Source organism: Engraulis encrasicolus, chromosome 21, assembly GCF_034702125.1.
Source record: "Engraulis encrasicolus isolate BLACKSEA-1 chromosome 21, IST_EnEncr_1.0, whole genome shotgun sequence".
Lineage (NCBI taxonomy): Eukaryota > Metazoa > Chordata > Actinopteri > Clupeiformes > Engraulidae > Engraulis > Engraulis encrasicolus.
In genome coordinates, this window is record NC_085877.1 from 11,378,621 (window position 1) to 11,396,466 (window position 17,846).

At 43.3% G+C, this 17,846-nt stretch overlaps 1 protein-coding gene across 1 annotated transcript; it reads left to right on the forward strand.

Moving 5' to 3' along the window:
- The first annotated feature begins 218 nt into the window (after nucleotides 1-218).
- vps33a (VPS33A core subunit of CORVET and HOPS complexes) lies at nucleotides 219-16,857 on the forward strand. The gene is made up of 13 exons (XM_063187019.1): nucleotides 219-340; nucleotides 825-890; nucleotides 1,427-1,554; nucleotides 2,364-2,550; nucleotides 3,354-3,470; nucleotides 3,890-4,064; nucleotides 4,563-4,756; nucleotides 9,500-9,626; nucleotides 11,593-11,660; nucleotides 11,798-11,935; nucleotides 12,430-12,567; nucleotides 12,841-13,009; nucleotides 15,983-16,857. The coding sequence occupies exons 1-13, from the start codon at nucleotides 239-241 to the stop codon at nucleotides 16,171-16,173; spliced, it is 1,800 nt and encodes a 599-aa protein (XP_063043089.1). The 5' UTR covers nucleotides 219-238; the 3' UTR covers nucleotides 16,174-16,857.
- Nucleotides 16,858-17,846: the final 989 nt, after the last annotated feature.

Consider the following 17,846-nt stretch of genomic DNA (forward strand, 5'->3'; position numbering starts at 1 on the left):
CACCCTATGTAGGCCTATGCTCAATTGTTTAAAAAAGTCAAAGGAAGAAAAAAGAAAAGAAAGCAATGAAAAAAAGAAATAATAATAATAAAAAAACAACAGCAACTATGGTTTCACTGCAAAGCCTTTACAAAGGACATGAAGGCTATTTTGCATGTAAAGAAAATGGGCAGTGGCAGTTCCAAAACACATGACTGTCATTTCGCAGGTCATGTGATCAGGCTGTCTGGGTGTAAACATGGCGGCACACCTGTCTTATGGACGGGTAAACCTAAACATTTTACGAGAAGCAGCGCGCAAAGACCTTCGAGAATTTTTGGACAAATGTGCGGGGAGCAAGGTAAGACATCGTACTGCAAAACGGACAGCTGGACCTCATGGACGTCTTGAATTTCAGATGTGTTAGCATGTAGCACTAGCAGGAGAGATGGTTGCATGAATCCATTAGTTTGCTCCTTATCATCATTAAAGATGATCGATGATAAAAGTTAACACAGCAGCAATGAAGACGGCACGATACGCGCACGACTATCTGTCGATGTGAATTGTCAACTAGTTCTGAGAAGTTCAATTAGCTGCAGAGGATGCTAGCTCACTAATCACTAATTACATCCAAGGCCACACATCTCAAAAAGATTCATTTCAGCAAATTCAGCATCGATATGGCGTATTTTGCAACAATCATAGAAGACATTGCTAGTACGATTCTTGATTCTTTGGGTCAACAGTGGGGTGTTTTGTCAAGTCATGTCCAAGGCTGTAGTCTTGTTATGATATGACTGTGCAGTATTAGGCCTAAACATGGTCACTTTCTCTTTGTCTAGGCTATTGTATGGGACGAATACTTGACTGGGCCTTTTGGACTGATCGCCCAGTACTCCTTACTGAAGGTAAGATGAGTCTACTAACAGGCTGTAGCCTACTGGGTCTGTGCATGGCATATTATTGACAGTGTGGAGGAAGCTGTGTCCCTAGTGTAGCTAGGCAGTTGGTCTTGTGAGGTTGCAGGTTCAAAATCCCATCCACGAGTCCTCTTCAGGCCACTGACTGCTTTTGGCTCTGTCCAGGACAAAGTCATCTGAAAGGCCCCTCCAAACAGTCTAATGAGGACCAGATTCTGGGCCCCTCCCTCCCTGGGCCCAGGACATATGACACCTTTGTCTCCCTCTGTTGGCTTCCCTGTCTGAGCTCTTTGGCAAGGCACCTAATACCATATTGTTTCAGGGACAGTAAACAATACCCAAAACCTAATAAATATATGCTGCTTTGAATAAACATGCCATAAGAGTGATAATGTATTTTTTATTCCTTTCATAGGAACATGAGTACGAGAAGATATTTAAGGTTAAAATGAGCGTGACTTTGGGCAATAGCGTCAGCTCAGCAGTGTAAATTAGTAATGTCATGTTATTGACTGTTTTCATAGGAACATGAAGTGGAGAAGATGTTTACCCTCAAGGGTGGGAGGCTTCCACCAGCCGATGTCAAAAACATCATCTTCTTTGTGCGGCCACGCTTGGAATTGATGGACATTATTGCGGAAAACATTCTAAGGTTACCCTTTCCCCCTCTCTCTATCTCAGGACTGGAGTGTCAAACTTAAGGCCCCGGGGCCAGATGCGGCGCAGTGCGCCAGATGGTTCAATCCAACCCCACACTTGTAGAGAAGAGGAAAAAAAGAATGTCAAAAAAGAACTAAATCTCTAGCCCATTAAAAGTTGCTGCAGGTGTCTGAGATTCCAGGTTTTCAATACTCAAGAACAATGCTATTGCTCGCCATTTACAGTCAAAGCCCCTGATAGACTCTGCTGTCATCCACTTTGAGATAATTGACAGCTATGCAATTCTGACATGATCCGGAAATAAGCAATGTTTCACAATTATGTTACTGGTACGGCCCACTTGAGATCAAATTGGCTGTATGTGGCCCCTGGACCGAAACGAGTTTGACACCCCTCTCCTTGTTTTTTTGCTTTATATTCTTGTTATCCATAAGACTTGATCCTAACTGTAGCTAATGGGAATGTCTCATCCATCATGCCCCATTCTTCAATCTTGAATGTCTTAGGCAGTGAAGAAAACAGCACACCGATGAGCTCCCATTTCAGCCATTTTATTTCGTGACGTTTCGGGCCACCCTGGCCCTTCCTCAGACTCCTTCCTCTGTTTAGTCTGAGGAAGGGCCAGGGTGGCCCGAAACATCACAAAATAAAATGGCTTAAATGGGATCGCATCGGTGTGCGGTTTTCTTCACTGCCTATGGATTAACTTTTTTGAACCTGCGCCCGAAACCAGTCTTTGGATGTGCGTGAGATTCGATTGGGAATCTTGAAAGTCTTCACATTTCGTTTATCCTATACTAGTGAGGACAAGATGCAGAGCCCTCGTGAGTTCAACATCCTGTTCGTACCTCGTCGGAGCATGCTCTGTGAGCAGCGTCTGAAGGAGCAGGGGGTTCTGGGAGCCTTCACCAACATTGACGAGTACATCCTCGACCTCATCCCCTACGACGGAGACCTGCTCTCCATGGAGTCCGAGAGCGCTTTCAGGGTCAGTAGCTCACGGCTCATTCACACTACAAGCATGTTGCGAAGGCGAAACGTGTACAAATGTATCCATGCTTTGTCCAAAATTGTTTGTAAACTTGAAAATGGAACAGAGAGGGTCAGTCGAACTCACCTGGGAAACTCCCAATGTTATTGTGGCACAGCACTCCACAATGCATATTGCATCTAACGAAATTGCATTTATGCCTGACCCGTGCAAGGGGGCAGTCCGAAACGGCACCCCAAGGGAGCAGTGCTGCGTGGGACGGTACCATACTCAGGGGGTTCCTCAGTCATACTTGTAATCACTCGCCCACCAACCTGGCAGATCAGGAATCTAATTGGCAACCCTTGCACTATAAGCCTGACACCATAACAGCTCACCATAACCGCTAAATATTCCATCGACACAACACTGGCAGTTCACTCTTGCATTTGGTTATTGACGTTTTTAGAAGAAGATGTCAGGGTAGCGCAACAACAAGTAATGTCCGTTTTTTTATATGATCTTGCAAAAATAATAATCATTTAATCCATAAAATAGGGGCATTACCTGTGATTGCACCACCTGACTTCCGCTACTAAATATGTCAATGAGCCATTTCTTATTGTTGTTCTAAGAAGATTATGGGAAACATGCAGCCATTTTATTAATGCCAATGGCTTTAAGGAATTAGACATTGCAAGATATTATAATTACGTGCAGTATATTGTGTTCGTCTTGACTACAGGTGGATGTTCTTATCATGTCATTAATATCCGGTCTTCTGGTTTATTTACTTGCTGTCCAAATGTCTTGTTTTGTAGGAGTGTTATTTGGAGAATGACCAGACTAGTCTGTACCACACGGCCAAGGGGCTGATGACACTGCAGGCCCTCTATGGGACCATTCCACAGATCTTTGGCAAAGGAGACTGTGCACGGGTGAGTAGCCATTCTGTCTGTCTGTCTGTCTGTCTGTCTGTCTGTCTGTCTGTCTGTCTGTCTGTCTCTCTCTCTCTCTCATTGTAGAAGCTTCTCTATTTCCCAGTCACGCACCCATCATTCATGTCAAATGATATGAAACTCCAATTCTTTTCTCAATTGCAATTAAGGAATGACAGCGCTCTCTCTCTCTCTCTCTCTCTCTCTCTCTCTCTCTCTCTCTCTCTCTCTCTCTCTCTCTCTCTCTCTCTCTCTCTCTCTCTCTCTCTCTCCATTATTGTAGTTGATAATGCGACCAATATTATGATAAAAAAAGCATCACGACTGCAAAGTAAATCATAGTAAGCCGTCATGTAAATGTCCTGATAATGCAATGTGTAGTATGTTCATGTCTTTCCTCCCATGTTCCCGTCTGGCAGCTGGTGGCCAACATGATGCTGCGTATGAAGCGTGAGTTTGCGGGCACCCAGACCCAGATCCTGCCCGTCTTCGACACGCTGCTGCTGCTGGACCGCAACGTGGACCTGCTGACGCCGCTCGCCACGCAGCTCACCTACGAGGGCCTCATCGACGAGATCTACGGCATCACCAATGGTACACACCTAACGGGCCTTTCTGTTGGTTTTGTTTGGCTAGTTGTCCTTGGTACTACAAACCAGGGGTCCGTTTCTCAATTCTTATCGTTGCTAACCGTCTTAAGACCGTGTTAAGACTGTCTTACCATTCCCTTGGATTTAGTGGTGAGCGTCGCTGTCGAGAGAGAGTTGAGTCGCTCGTACGAAGGACTTTGCTAACGACGATAGCAAAGACGCTTTCGAGAAACGGACCCCAGTATCCTCTGATCCAGCACTATTCATGTTGACAAATAGTAGCAGAGTTGGCTCACGTATGAGGGCCTCATTGATACGATCTGTAGCAGGGGTACTCAATCAAAAGTCTCCGAGGGCCAGTTTTTCCAAATTCCTCCCAATAAAGGGCCAATCCAGGTCATTTCCCAATCCGCCCCTCGTCTCTCTCTCCCACTCATTTCCTGTCCCACTGTACAGTCCTGTCTAAATAAAGTTGAAAGTTGAATAAAGTTTTTTTTTATAGGCTATGTGAAGCTGCCTCCGGAGAAGTTTGCCCAGAAGAAGCAGGGCGAGGGGGGCAAGGACCTGCCCACGGAGCCCAAGAAGCTGCAGCTGAACTCGGCCGAGGAGCTGTACGCCGAGATCCGCGACAAGAACTTCAACGCCGTGGGGGCCGCCCTCAGCAAGAAGGCCAAGATCATCTCCGCAGCTTTTGAGGTGCGTCCATGTCTTGATCTGCCCACAGTGTGTGCATCTGTTGTCTGTAGGGGGTGCCACATACAGCTCCAGGCCTTTTTATTAGAATAGCATGAAAAAGTTGATTTATTTCCATAATTCCATCAATAATGTTAAACTGTCATGGATTGTAGATTCATGGCCCAGTTTTTTTAAACTATTCCAATCATTATTTTTTTTCTTTTTATATACGTTGGCCTTCCAGCTCAAAAAACCCATGAATTGGGGAATTCGCATTATTAGAATATTGTTATAAAATCACATTTTTCTTCATCAAAATTTGGGTCACATTAAATCAGTTGAAATTTGGTACTTTCTACATAACATGCAATGGTCAATACTTGGTTAGGACATTCTCTGTCTTCATAATGGCCATGATGCGTTTAACATTGAAGTCAATGGCAAAAACAGTGCATAGGAGTTATGGAAGCCCAGATATCCTTGATGCTTTGCTGTCAGCTGTTCTTGTTTGTTGACCTGGTGCCCCACACTTCACTCTTCAATATACCCTGTAGATTTCCATGCCACGTTTTGGCGCTAACTCACCAGTTTAATTCTAAATAACCAGAAATGAAACCCCATCGAAAACTAGACTGCCTGTGCAGTCGCCTTCGACTGCTTAAGGTATATCCCCGAAACGCGACGCTTCCAGTCCCCCATCATTCCTACCACTCCCGTCCACCATTTCGTAAACATATATACAGACGTGACATGACGCGCATAGGCTTAAAACCAAACGACTATTGTGAAAATGAAGCAAAAAATGGGGCAAATGGTAATACTGTTTTAATGGTTCAGTGGATATACCACATTAGGTACAGTGTAATAACCAGTGTAACAATATTTAATACAATGTCATTTTTTTACTTACATCATGTGTTTGTGCGTAAGTGGTATTACATGGTATTGCATATTGTTACACTGGTATTACACTATATTACATGGTATTGCATACTGTTACACTCGTTACTACACTGTAACCTGATATTGCATATTGTTACACTGGTATTACACTAGTATTAAATGGTATTAAATATTGTTACATTGGTTATTACACTGTACCTAATATGGTAGATTCACTGAAATGGTGAACCATTAAAATAAGGTGTTACCGGGCAAATCAATCCACCCAGTCAGAAGTTATGGGCCAAATGAAAATTCCGCCATTTTGAAAGTGTTGTCTTCCAAACTCGAATCAGTTCATGAACCTACCCTAGAGCATTCACACACAAAATCTGGACAAATCCATCCTCTCGGTCAGTAGTTATGGGCCAAACAATAATTCGGCCATCTTGAATTCAGCCATCTTGAAAGTGTTGACCTCCAAACTCGAATCAGTTCATGAACCTACCCTAGAGCATTCACACACACCAAATCTGGGACAAATCCATCCACCAGGTCAGAAGTTATGGACCAAACAAAAATTCGGCCATCTTGAATTCAGCCATCTTGAAAGTGTTGACCTCCCAACTCGAAGCAGTTCATGAACCTACCCTAGAGCATTCACACACCAAATCTGGGACAAATCCATCCACCCGGTCAGAAGTTATGGACCAAACAAAAATTCGGCCATCTTGAATTCAGCCATCTTGAAAGTGTTGACCTCCAAACTCGAATCAGTTCATGAACCTGTCCTAGAGCATTCACCCAAAAAATCTGGGACAAATCCAAACATCCGTTCAAAAGTTATCGCGTTAACACGAAAGACCTTACGCGGCGGACGCGGCGGACGCGGCGGACGCGGACGCGGACGCGGACGCGGCGGCGGCGCACGCAAAACCATTACATCCCCGACGCTCCGCGTTTCGGGGATATAATGAATGGGGTTTGATTTCTGTTGAGTTAGAATTAAACTGGTGAGTTAACACCAAAACGTGGCATGGAAATCTTCGGGTATATTGAAAAGGGAAGTGTGGGGCACCAGGTCAACAAACAAGAACAGCTGACAGCAAAGCATCAAGGATATCTGGGCTTCCATATCTCCCATGCACTGTTTTTGCCATTGACTTCAATGTTAAACGCATCATGGCCATTATGAAGACAGAGAATGTCCTAACCAAGTATTGACCATTGCATGTTATGTAGAAAGTACCAAATTTCAACTGATTTAATGTGACCCAAATTTTGATGAAGAAAAATGTGATTTTATAACAATATTCTAATAATGCGAATTCCCCAATTCATGGTTTTTTTGAGCTGGAAGGCCAACGTATATAAAAAGAAAAAAAATAATGATTGGAATAGTTAAAAAACTGGGCCATGAATCTACAATCCATGACAGTTTAACATTATTGATGGAATTATGGAAATAAATCAACTTTTTCATGGTATTCTAATAAAAAGGCCGGGAGCTGTACTGTACACACACAGTCATACGGACTCTGAGTGCGTTCCAATATGCAACCTTGCGTCCTCCACTTGGACTTGTGGCCTGACGTTTTGCTGATGCCCCGCCTCCGTGGAGAAAACGATTAAATTTCCCCTCTGTCAGCCGAGCCAAAACACTTTTTGGGGGACTATTCTTCATTTACCATCCGGTTTGAAAATGACAAGATGACCTAACAATTGAGCTTTTGCGAGATATTGAAAAACAATGCTGTTATCAGTGATGTCACCACGACGTATTACTTTCTAGTACGAGGCCACAAGCACAAGTGGAGGACGCAAGGTGGCATATTGGAACGTACCCTCTGTCTTTATGTCCACCTCTGTACCCACAGTGTATGTGTGTCGTCTGCAGGGGGAGACAAACGCACACGGGGTCATATACGCACACTCTCGGGCTAACACACACACACAATACACACACACAAAATCTACTGCAGTTTTGGACAGGGGGTTGGAATTTTTTTTATTAATTAAAAAACCTGGCTTAGTAGTAAACTATGTTTGGTTAATCAACATACCGTGGTATCATGGCTCGGTTGTCATGCATTATCCATAGTCTGCTTACTCTAACATATGCATGACACAACGGACACTAAGTGTCTATTGGATTAGTGCTTTGAAAATGCACCAAATATTTGAAAAAAGTGCTAAAAGCTTTTGATTTTTGATTAAAACATGTCAATGGTATCGTGTTATTCCATCAACAGCAGTCGGCTGCTTAGTGATGGTATCACCTGCTAAATCTAATGCACCAATCGATTCGGAAATGCTATCTTGTGTGTGTGTGTGTGTGTGTGTGTGTGTGTGTGTGTGTGTGTGTGTGTGTGTGTGTGTGTGTGTGTGTGACTTTTTTATTTGTCCCCTCATCTCATCGCTCATCTTGCTTGCTAATTGCTGTTAATGACACTTGGTCCATTTCCATGGTGACAGCAAGTCTCAACAACATAACGAGTCTTGATTTGAAGAATCCATATGGTGGTGTTTGTCTTTTTTTTCCCCCCAAAGCAGCTGGGTGGGTTTTTTCCTGACAATGACACTAAAAGGGTGTTCAAACACTTGGTCTTTATGAATGATTGCAGTGGCTCCCAAACTTGTGCTGCTGGGCCGCCTTTTGGTCGTAAGAATAGTTTAGTGACCGCCCTGACCTCGCCCGTCATATTCCAAACGCCAAGCATTTTTCTATCCATTAATATTGCAAAATTTTAATTTGGAATTCAGCACAGGAAAAGTATAAATATAGGTTATAACCATACATACAGGTGTATCATCAGTGTATATATAGTGTATAGCCATACATATCACCTCTGTGACCCCGCAAACATTTATGTGGGAAAAACTCTATTGTTCGGTATTCCAGGCAACTCGTTTAAAAGGGGGCTAAAATGCTGTATTATACCACACCTATCCTGGAGTCAAGTCACATTTCATGTTATAGTCCCTTTCATACACAGAAAAGCAACCCAAAACCCAACCCAAAAATGCATAAAACGATGAAATAAAACTACATGTGTGCCTTGCATAAACATCACACTTAATAGTCATCATGATACACATTTGGAGAGAATGTGTAAGTATGCCATGCATACATGTTTTTTTTTGTTTATAAAAACAATGTTGTGAGGAGGGGCAAGACACTGGCAGCCAACCACGTGAGCTAATGTTTTGACTGACAGCGGTTTCCAACAATCAGAGGTTAAGTTGTGAGCAGCCAGGGCCGCGCAGCCAGGGGAAAACAAAAATGAGAATCCATGTAAAGCAAGCGCACTTAACGAGCGGGAGAGTGTTGTAAACATTGGGTTGCCATGGGAGCAGCAGCCCAGCGTGTGCAGTGTCCTCATTAGGCCACCATTATAAGGATTAGCCGTGCTCTGGAGCACAAGACTACTGGCAATGATTACACACTCGTGTGTATCTGGGGTACACAGGCTGCCACATTAATGTGTTTGCTTAGAAAATGGAGCAAAGATGGAGATCCCCATCTTCAGACAGTTAAAATGAAAAAAAAAAATGAAAATGTAACAGTGTGACACTGTAACAGTGTGACATACACAGGAAGAAGAAATGTAGGAGGATTTGTTTTGAGGCTAGATTCTCCACTTTTTCCCCCCACAAGAGTTGTGACAGACGCGGTGTGAAGAGGAAATGTTATATTGTTTTGCACACTTTGTATACAAAAAAGGCTGATAAACTGATCAATGTGCTCCAGTGTGCCATACACTGGATGATGGGCAAAATTGAAAATGCAATGATTGATTTTGCTGTTTGAGGAATACATGTATTTGTCCTCTGTCTCAGGTTTGTCTTAAAGTCTGTGTGTCTACCCTCCTATGTCTTCAGGAACGGCACAATGCCAAGACGGTGGGGGAAATCAAGCAGTTTGTGTCGCAGCTGCCCCACATGCAGGCAGCACGCACCTCGCTGGCCAATCACACCTCCATCGCTGAGCTCATCAAAGACATCACCAGTGAGTTTAACAACACCTTGGCTGTTTTCAAAGCAGAGTCCCTGTGCGCAACCAGTGTCCAAGTGCTGTTGATGTGCAGTGAAAATAATACAAGAAAAATGGGAATAAATCACAGCACACTGGTATTCTTTGGAAGTTTATCACGTGAACAACGTGTTTCGCTGTTGCTTCATCAGGTTCACTCAGAATTGTTCAAACGCAATGTTCACCTAATAAGCAACCAGCCAAGAAGACCAGTGTGTGGTGATGTATCCGGGTCATTCCACGCCAAATCAACAAGTGCCCGCGCACTTAGGTCTCAAAAATTCTGAAAATATTACCAAGTGTACCCATGGTACTTAAGAGAAACACTGTAAATTGATTTGAATGTAAGATGTATACTCTCCGTGTTACAGCCAATTTTACTGGGGGAGGGGGGTGCCCATTTTGTTCACACTCTTTTTTTTGTCAAAGTTCACAAGCCCCTAGCTCAATAACTAAACCATGTAGGAAGCTCAAATTTGGCATGCTGGTACATAGATAGGAATAGTTTGTTGCTAAACTGTCAGTTTTGGTCTGTATGATCCTGCATCGTCATAGCATTCCCTCAAAGACGATACAAATTGTACTGGAGTTTTTGGCTGTGCTCTGTTTAGGCCTTCAGAAGACATATTTGTGCCCAACATAGCCTCATGATTTTTTTCCCTTGTAGATACAAGTAGAAACACTCCCATAAAAATCTATAAATAGAAAGGAAACCCCATCAGCGTTTGACCAGAAGACCTCACAAGTCTGACAAAATGAATTCTTCTTTTTAAAAATGCCAATGAGACTTGTCTTATGTTATGTTTTCATTTTTAATTTCCACCCTGAACATGGGCAAAATGCAAAAAGAGAGCAACATGATTTCTATAACATTTAATGTAAAGACTAAATAATCAAATGCAAATTTTGCCCAGACATGATCACCCGAGAGTCCCTGTGCAGGGGTGCAGGTATCCCTTTCAATTTCAATGATTTCAGGAGCGTTCAATGTGGGAGCAGGTTCGCACACCAAAAGAGACAGTAGGTCAGGCACAAAGAGTCATGTTGTTACTTTTTTTGACCAGCAGATGGCAGCGGAAGAAACGCATAGAAAACATATTGCTCTCAATGTGCATGGTGCCCATGTTCAGGTTGGAAATTAAAAAAGAAAGCATCACATAAGACAAGTCTCATTGGCATTTTTAAAAAGAAGAATTCATGGAGAATGAAGAAAAAAATGAAATAAAAATCTGTGGACAATCCCACAAGGAGTTTTTGAGCTCTGAAAATGACACCCAAAATGATTTGTCAGACTTGTGAGGTCTTCTTTTCAAACACTGATGGGGTTTCCTTTCTATTTATAGCTTTTTATGAGAGTGTTCCTACTTGTCTCTACAAGGGAAAAAAATCAAGAGGCCATGTTGGGCACAAATATGTCTTCTGAAGGCCTAAACAGAGCACAGCCAAAAACTCCAGTACAATTTGTATCATCTTTGAGGGAATGCTATGACAATGCAGGATCATACAGACCAAAACTGACAGTTTAGCAACAAACTATTCCTATCTATGTACCAGCATGCCAAATTTGAGCTTCCTACATGGTTTAGTTATTGAGCTAGGGGCTTGTGAACTTTGACAAAAAAAAGAGTGTGAACAAAATGGGCACCCCCCTCCCCCAGTAAAATTGGCTGTAACACGGAGAGTATACATCTTACATTCAAATCAATTTACAGTGTTTCTCTTAAGTACCATGGGTACACTTGGTAATATTTTCAGAATTTTTTGAGACCTAAGTGCGCGGGCACTTGTTGATTTGGCGTGGAATGACCCATCCCCCTTTTACTTGGATTACCTTGGCTGTTTTTGTTTGAGCACTTTTGTTGCAGTCTTCGATAGGGACACAGTTCAAGTGCATGTACAGGTATTTCTTCACTGACAATGATGTGCTTTGTGTCCCTTTCAGCATCTGACGCCTTCTTTGACAATTTAACTGTGGAGCAAGAATTCATGACTGGAGTAGACACCGATAAGGTGGAGTATTGCTTGTGCCTGTGTTTGCGTGTCTTTGCATAAATCCATGCCAATTTGCTCACCACAATAGGTCTGCATGGGCTGCATTTTGATGATTGTTGAAAGATTATTTCCTTTTTTCCTTTGCCCCCCAACAGGTGAACACGTACATTGAGGACTGCATTGCCCAGAAGGACCCACTGCTGAAGATCCTGCGGCTGGTCTGCATGCAGTCGGTCTGCAACAACGGCCTCAAGCAGAAGGTCCTGGACTTCTACAAGAGGGAGATCCTTCAGGTAGAGTAGTGTTTCTCAGCAGGGGGCTCTTTGTTGTGGAGCCCTAGGGGGGTGTTGAGAAGGATACAGCTGAGAGGAGGTGGTGCTTTGTTGCCATGCAATAAGTGGAGCATTTCTATGAATGGTGGTTTCATAAGATTGCCACATATCAAAATATGCAGCAAATAAGTAGCCTTTCTACCCTATGCCTTGGTCAATGGCATAGCCTTCTGCTAACTGGGCTGTGAGCAATACCCTGTAGCTGAATAGGTGGCTTTGGGGTAATGTCATAGCTTGAAGAGCTTGTTTGCAAAAGGATGTATATCAATTTTGGGATAGTTTTGTATCGGGCATTGCATTCCATTGCAAAGGTTTAAAAAGTATGTTCTCTTCTTGCTAATGGCAAGAATCCACACATAGGACATCTGAATAGTCTTTTCCAGTAATAAAATGCAAACGTTAAAAAATGGCTACATTATTTTACAATGAAACTCTGCAACTGCATAATTTCACAGACGTATGGCTATGAGCACCTCCTGACTCTGAACAACCTGGAGAAGGTGGGTCTTCTGAAGCCCCAGATCAGCACCAGGAACAACTACCCCACCATCCGCAAGACCCTCAAGCTCTGGATGGAGGACGCTAACGAACAGGTGCATAACAAAGACAATTCATGCACTGAGACATGGGCCTCTGAAGAACAAAGACTATAATGTAATGTTGTAGTATTGTAGCTGTTAGTAAGTCTTTTCAACTACTAGTGAAATCAACATGCAGAATCAACATATCTTTAAAAAAAAAAATAGTCCTCAGAATGCCTATGACATCTTGTATGTGTAGAAATATACTGATTGATCATAATCACATGATTTGTCATATGATGGACTTCAAACCTAATCAGGCTATTGTCCACCTCCTTCCACCAGAACCCCAATGACATCTCGTACGTGTACAGTGGCTATGCGCCACTCAGTGTGCGTCTGACCCAACTGCTGGCTCGGCCGGGCTGGAGGAGCATCGAGGAGGTCCTCAAGATGTTGCCGGGACCACACTTTGAGGAGAGGCAGCAGCTACCGCCCGGACTACTCAAGAAACGTGAGTGGGGAACCTACTGTGTGTGTGTGTGTGTGTGTGTGTGTGTGTGTGTGTGTGTGTGTGTGTGTGTGTGTGTGTGTGTGTGTGTGTGTGTGTGTGTGTGTGTGTGTGTGTGTGTGTGTAGTGAGTGCAGTGAGTGAAGTGAGTGAAGTGAGTGAAGTGAGTGAAGTGAGTGAGTGTGTGTGAGATAAAAAGTGTGGCGAAATGAAGCTTTGCAAGGAAGACATCCTCTATATTAATGTCAGAAAGTTGAGGGTGCTGCTAGGGCCAAACTTCAAGGTGAGGCAGCAGCTGCCCCAGGTCTCAATTAGAAAAATGAAGGACTTTGGATGTGGGAGAGGATTTGAACAAAATAAAACTCTCCACACTGGCCAGGTTATTGGAATACTCCAAGGGTTGGAAGAGTTTTAGACAATGTTTGTACACAAATTGTATATGAAAGCGAGACAAAGACTAGCAGACAGTGAGAGAAAAAACAAGAGAAGACCAGTGGAAGGGAAAGAGGCATGTTTTTTAAAGGGGGTTTAGATAAAGAGTTCCATTAATTCTGTGACAGATGTGATGCAGAATGTGACCATATGCAAGCAGCAGATAAGCACAGGCTTTTGTGTACCTTCTAGCAGTCTGCATGGGGCCAACACTGATTTATAATTCGTGAGTGTTTGTCTACTGTCTGCTGGCTTATTGGGGACGGATATATCAATCTTCCCTCTTTTAGTGCTTCCGGATAAATAAAGTCACGTTCACATGTTTTACCACTTGTTTGAGATGTTAAACAGGCTAGAGCCGTTTCATCCATGACACCTGAAAATCAGGCTAAAGGAAATGTAAGATATCTTTCAACATTGCTAGCAAGGGTCGACCGATACAGGTTTTTTAATGGCTGATGCGATACCGATTTTTTTCCCCATCACCCTTGGCCGATACCCGATTTCCGATACCCGATATTTGGGGCCAATATGGGATAAAAAAAGGTTAAAAAATGACAAATATTCCAGGTCTCAAGTTAAAAATAAACATTCTTTTAACATTATCAAATTGAGGTAGAACTTGTAACATTTAAACACCCACTCTAACAATCAAGTAATGTCTAACAATCAAGTAATAAAAAAATAAAGTGTCTTGGTGCTTTTAAAAAACCCCGAATGACATAAAATAAATAATAAATATTGTGTATCGGCCAAAACCACACGTGTATCGGCCGATACCGATGCACTTAAAAAATGCAAATATCGGCCCGATATTAATTGCTAGTATACCGTTGATAGCTTTTAAGGATTTTTGATCATATCGCACATAGATTTGCTTCTTGTCTTAGGCACTTGTCACTTGTGCATCCTTAAAAAATATTAATTGCTTAGATCAGAACTACCCTCCTGGTGGCTTTGTTGATTCAAAAGCGTACATAGCTCCTTGGAGCCATGCACATCATATGCTCTTCTTTTTCTTATTCTTCTATTTATCTTTGCCGAATTTGATGACGTCTGTAATTGTAGGTGATAATTAAATCTTTGTCTGCAGCATCTGTGCAGACTGCGTCTGTTGGGCTTGTTGAAACTCATCTTTCCCTGGCGGAGAGAGGGGTGATAATTAACAGGATGTCATTTGAAGTCGATGTCCACTGATATCTCAACAGTCATCTGTCTAAACATGTTGTGTATGAATGAGGCTTTTTTTAAACAGAACAATTTGCACTTCCAACAGCTGTAGCATTAGTTCTTATGAACTTCGACAGTTCTGATACAGGTCATGTATGGTAACCTTGTATGCTCTGATAACCTTGTATGGTCCCCACACTTATAAATATCAATGTTGCATATGTGCATAGTTTTTTTTAAATCAATGTTGATAGTTGAATGTCCACACACTTACTCTCAATAAGTATGATGTGTTTTTTTTATCTTGATTCAAGTCTGATGAAGAGTGTAGCTCAAAAACATTCACTTGTAGCCTAGTAAACTAGCGCCACCTGCTGGCGGCAAACATTTTTTTTCCTGCGAGTGGTCTAGCCTCAGATCAATGGCCCTCAATGCCCTGAATGCCCTAAATCTGGCAAACCAATCACAGTGCAGAGATTTGTTTTGAATCAAAGCGGGCAGGGTTTTGAGGTAGTGACGACGGAGCTTGCGATGCTGGGGAAAGCACAACAACAAGGAGGATTGAACAGCTCTCGTTTGTCTCATCTTTGGAATCAGTTTTTGGAAGAATTAGACATAGGGTTTTCGTTGAAACGTGCAGGAAGATATTTTACGCTCATTCATTTTTAAGAAGGACGTTTTCGGCGTTTACCGACAGGCTATATAAAACGTGGATCCAACGTGATCTTTGATGGTGGTAATTGTAAGTTGCGCTGTTTGGTCAGAGCATTGGCCTATAGGCATAGAAATGGTTTGAAAGACAACTGGTTGTTCTCATCAACAATCTTCGGATGTATCATTCATCGGGGCCAGACTAAATTACACATCCAATCTCACATTTAGTCTGGTTTATCAGGCTAATTCACTTGGTGAAATGAAATAAAAATGCAAAATGGGAGCAAGTGTGCGGAGAGATGTCTGACCTTTTTTAACATGGTTGGCAATGGAATTTTACTATATTACTAGATTTTCTAGATTAGGACTACTAGTCCCAGATATGTCATCAGTAGTAATCTTTGCACCTCATACAGAGGATGCAGTACTTTACAGTGCTTTCCATTTTGTACTAATGCATGATATTTTGTGTCATAGCATTGAAGTGGACTGCAAAGGAATATTAGATTTGAAAAGGTCTGCTTCACTCTTGAAATTGATCAATATGATGATGCTTAATGTTTTCAGCTCGACTCTCATTGTGTGTCTGTGTATGTTTGCGTGTGTGCGTGTGTGTGTTCTCCTGACCTGACCTGAAAGTTGAACTTAATTGGTATTGATATTTTGAGCTCATCTAAGTACACTTCTTGTGCGTCTTGTTTTGTCTACTTGACGTCCACAGGCCAGCAGGGAGAGAACCGCACCACGCTGGTGTTCTTCCTGGGAGGGGTCACCTACGCGGAGATTGCGGCGCTGCGTTTCCTCTCGCAGATGGAGGACAGCGGCCACGAGTACATCATCGCCACCACCAAGCTCATCAACGGCACTAGCTGGATCAAGTCGCTCATGGACCGGCCTGACCAGCAGATATGACCAGACCCATCGACCCGACTTGAGGGACTCGCCAAAAACATGGACAGAAAATAAATCTATTGAAGACAGACCCCAAGCTCCCTGGCTGCAGCTGGAAAGAGTCGGACCGGCCCGACCAGCAGATATGACCAGCCATCCCCAACTGAGTAGTCAAAACATTGACAAAAATCTAGAGGTGTCATACCCATAGTAACTCCCTGGGATCAGTTTCAAAATGGTGGCTGGGGTGGAAGTTGCTTGAAGTACATAGAGATGTATGGGTGAGATTTGCTTAATTTCCATGTGCAATACAAAGAAATATGTATCTGAAGCTACGGGAATCTCTTCAGTTACTGTGGTTTACACTAAATCATGCATTTATCTGTAGTGAAATTGGGCTTAATGAATTTAAATACATTTTAGAGCATAAATGTGACTGAACGGGGCTGTGTTTTCACCCCAGTGGCCAATTGCTGTCTGTATAGAGGTCAATGGTAGAGGGATCAACTGCGACACCTAAAGACTGTTGCCCATAAATCAAGCTTATGACACCTCTTGATACTCAAGCCTCTATTCTTACAGCATGAGGAAAGTAGAGTTGCCCCGCCTGTGTTTGAACCCAGGCCTTCAGGGTTTCCAAACTGGTGCTCTGACCACGACACTAGCTGGATCAAGTGGCTCATGGACTGATCTGACCAGGCCCCCCCCCCCCCCCCCCGCCCCCCCCCCCCCCCACACCCCCCCCCCCCCCCCCGCCACACCCCCCCCCCCCCCACCCCCCCCCCACCCCCCCCCCCCCCCCCCCCCCCCCCCCCCCCCCCCCCCCCCCCCCCCCCCCCCAAGCAGGGCCACTGGCAGCATTTTGCCGGGCCCAGGACAAAGTAATCTAAAAGCTCCCCTGATACATACAATGTAATTGATTACCAGTTTAATATAGGTTTGAGTCCTGGCGGTGCAGTTCTACTTCCCTTTCGCTACAAGTCAATTGTCAGTTGGTTTGCGCCCAAGACACTCACAGGGTTGGTCAGTTGGACTTTATGGGAGCTGCGGCTGAATGTGACATCATTGACAATTTCTTTGTGTTTTTTATTATTTCTGTTACTGCTTCTATGTGTATATGCCTGTGAGTGTGTGAGAGAAAGAAAGATGAGAGAGATGTAACGTTAACACGTATGAATGTTAAAGATCTGCCGGTTCAGTCGAACAAACTCATTCTGGATTGTTTATATTATGTGAATTAACAACAACTAAAATGTAAAAAAACAAAAACCTTGCAAACTGTGTCTTCATGTCATACATATCATACATCTATTTGCTCCCAGATCTTTGAAGAAAGATTTGAAGCATGAACCACATTAAGACAATTATAAAATGTGTAGTTCACTGACTCATGCACCCATCCATCATATCCATCAAATGCCTGCATCCGTCATGGTAATAAAGTCTTAAAAGTGGACCAGAGAGCACACAGACAAATGGAGATACACAGTGAACCTACTGGACAGCACAGGCCTGTCTGTCCACTGCCCTGGCCAGGGAAGCAGACAGAGGGGCGACAAAAGGGGTACAGCCCAGGGAGAATGTGGGCCCAGAACTAGGTTGTCATTACAATGTTCTGTTGGTAGTGGGTGGGTCGCGGGGTCCTTTCAGATGGCTTTATCCTAGGCCCGGCCAAAGCTGTCAGCGGCCCTGAC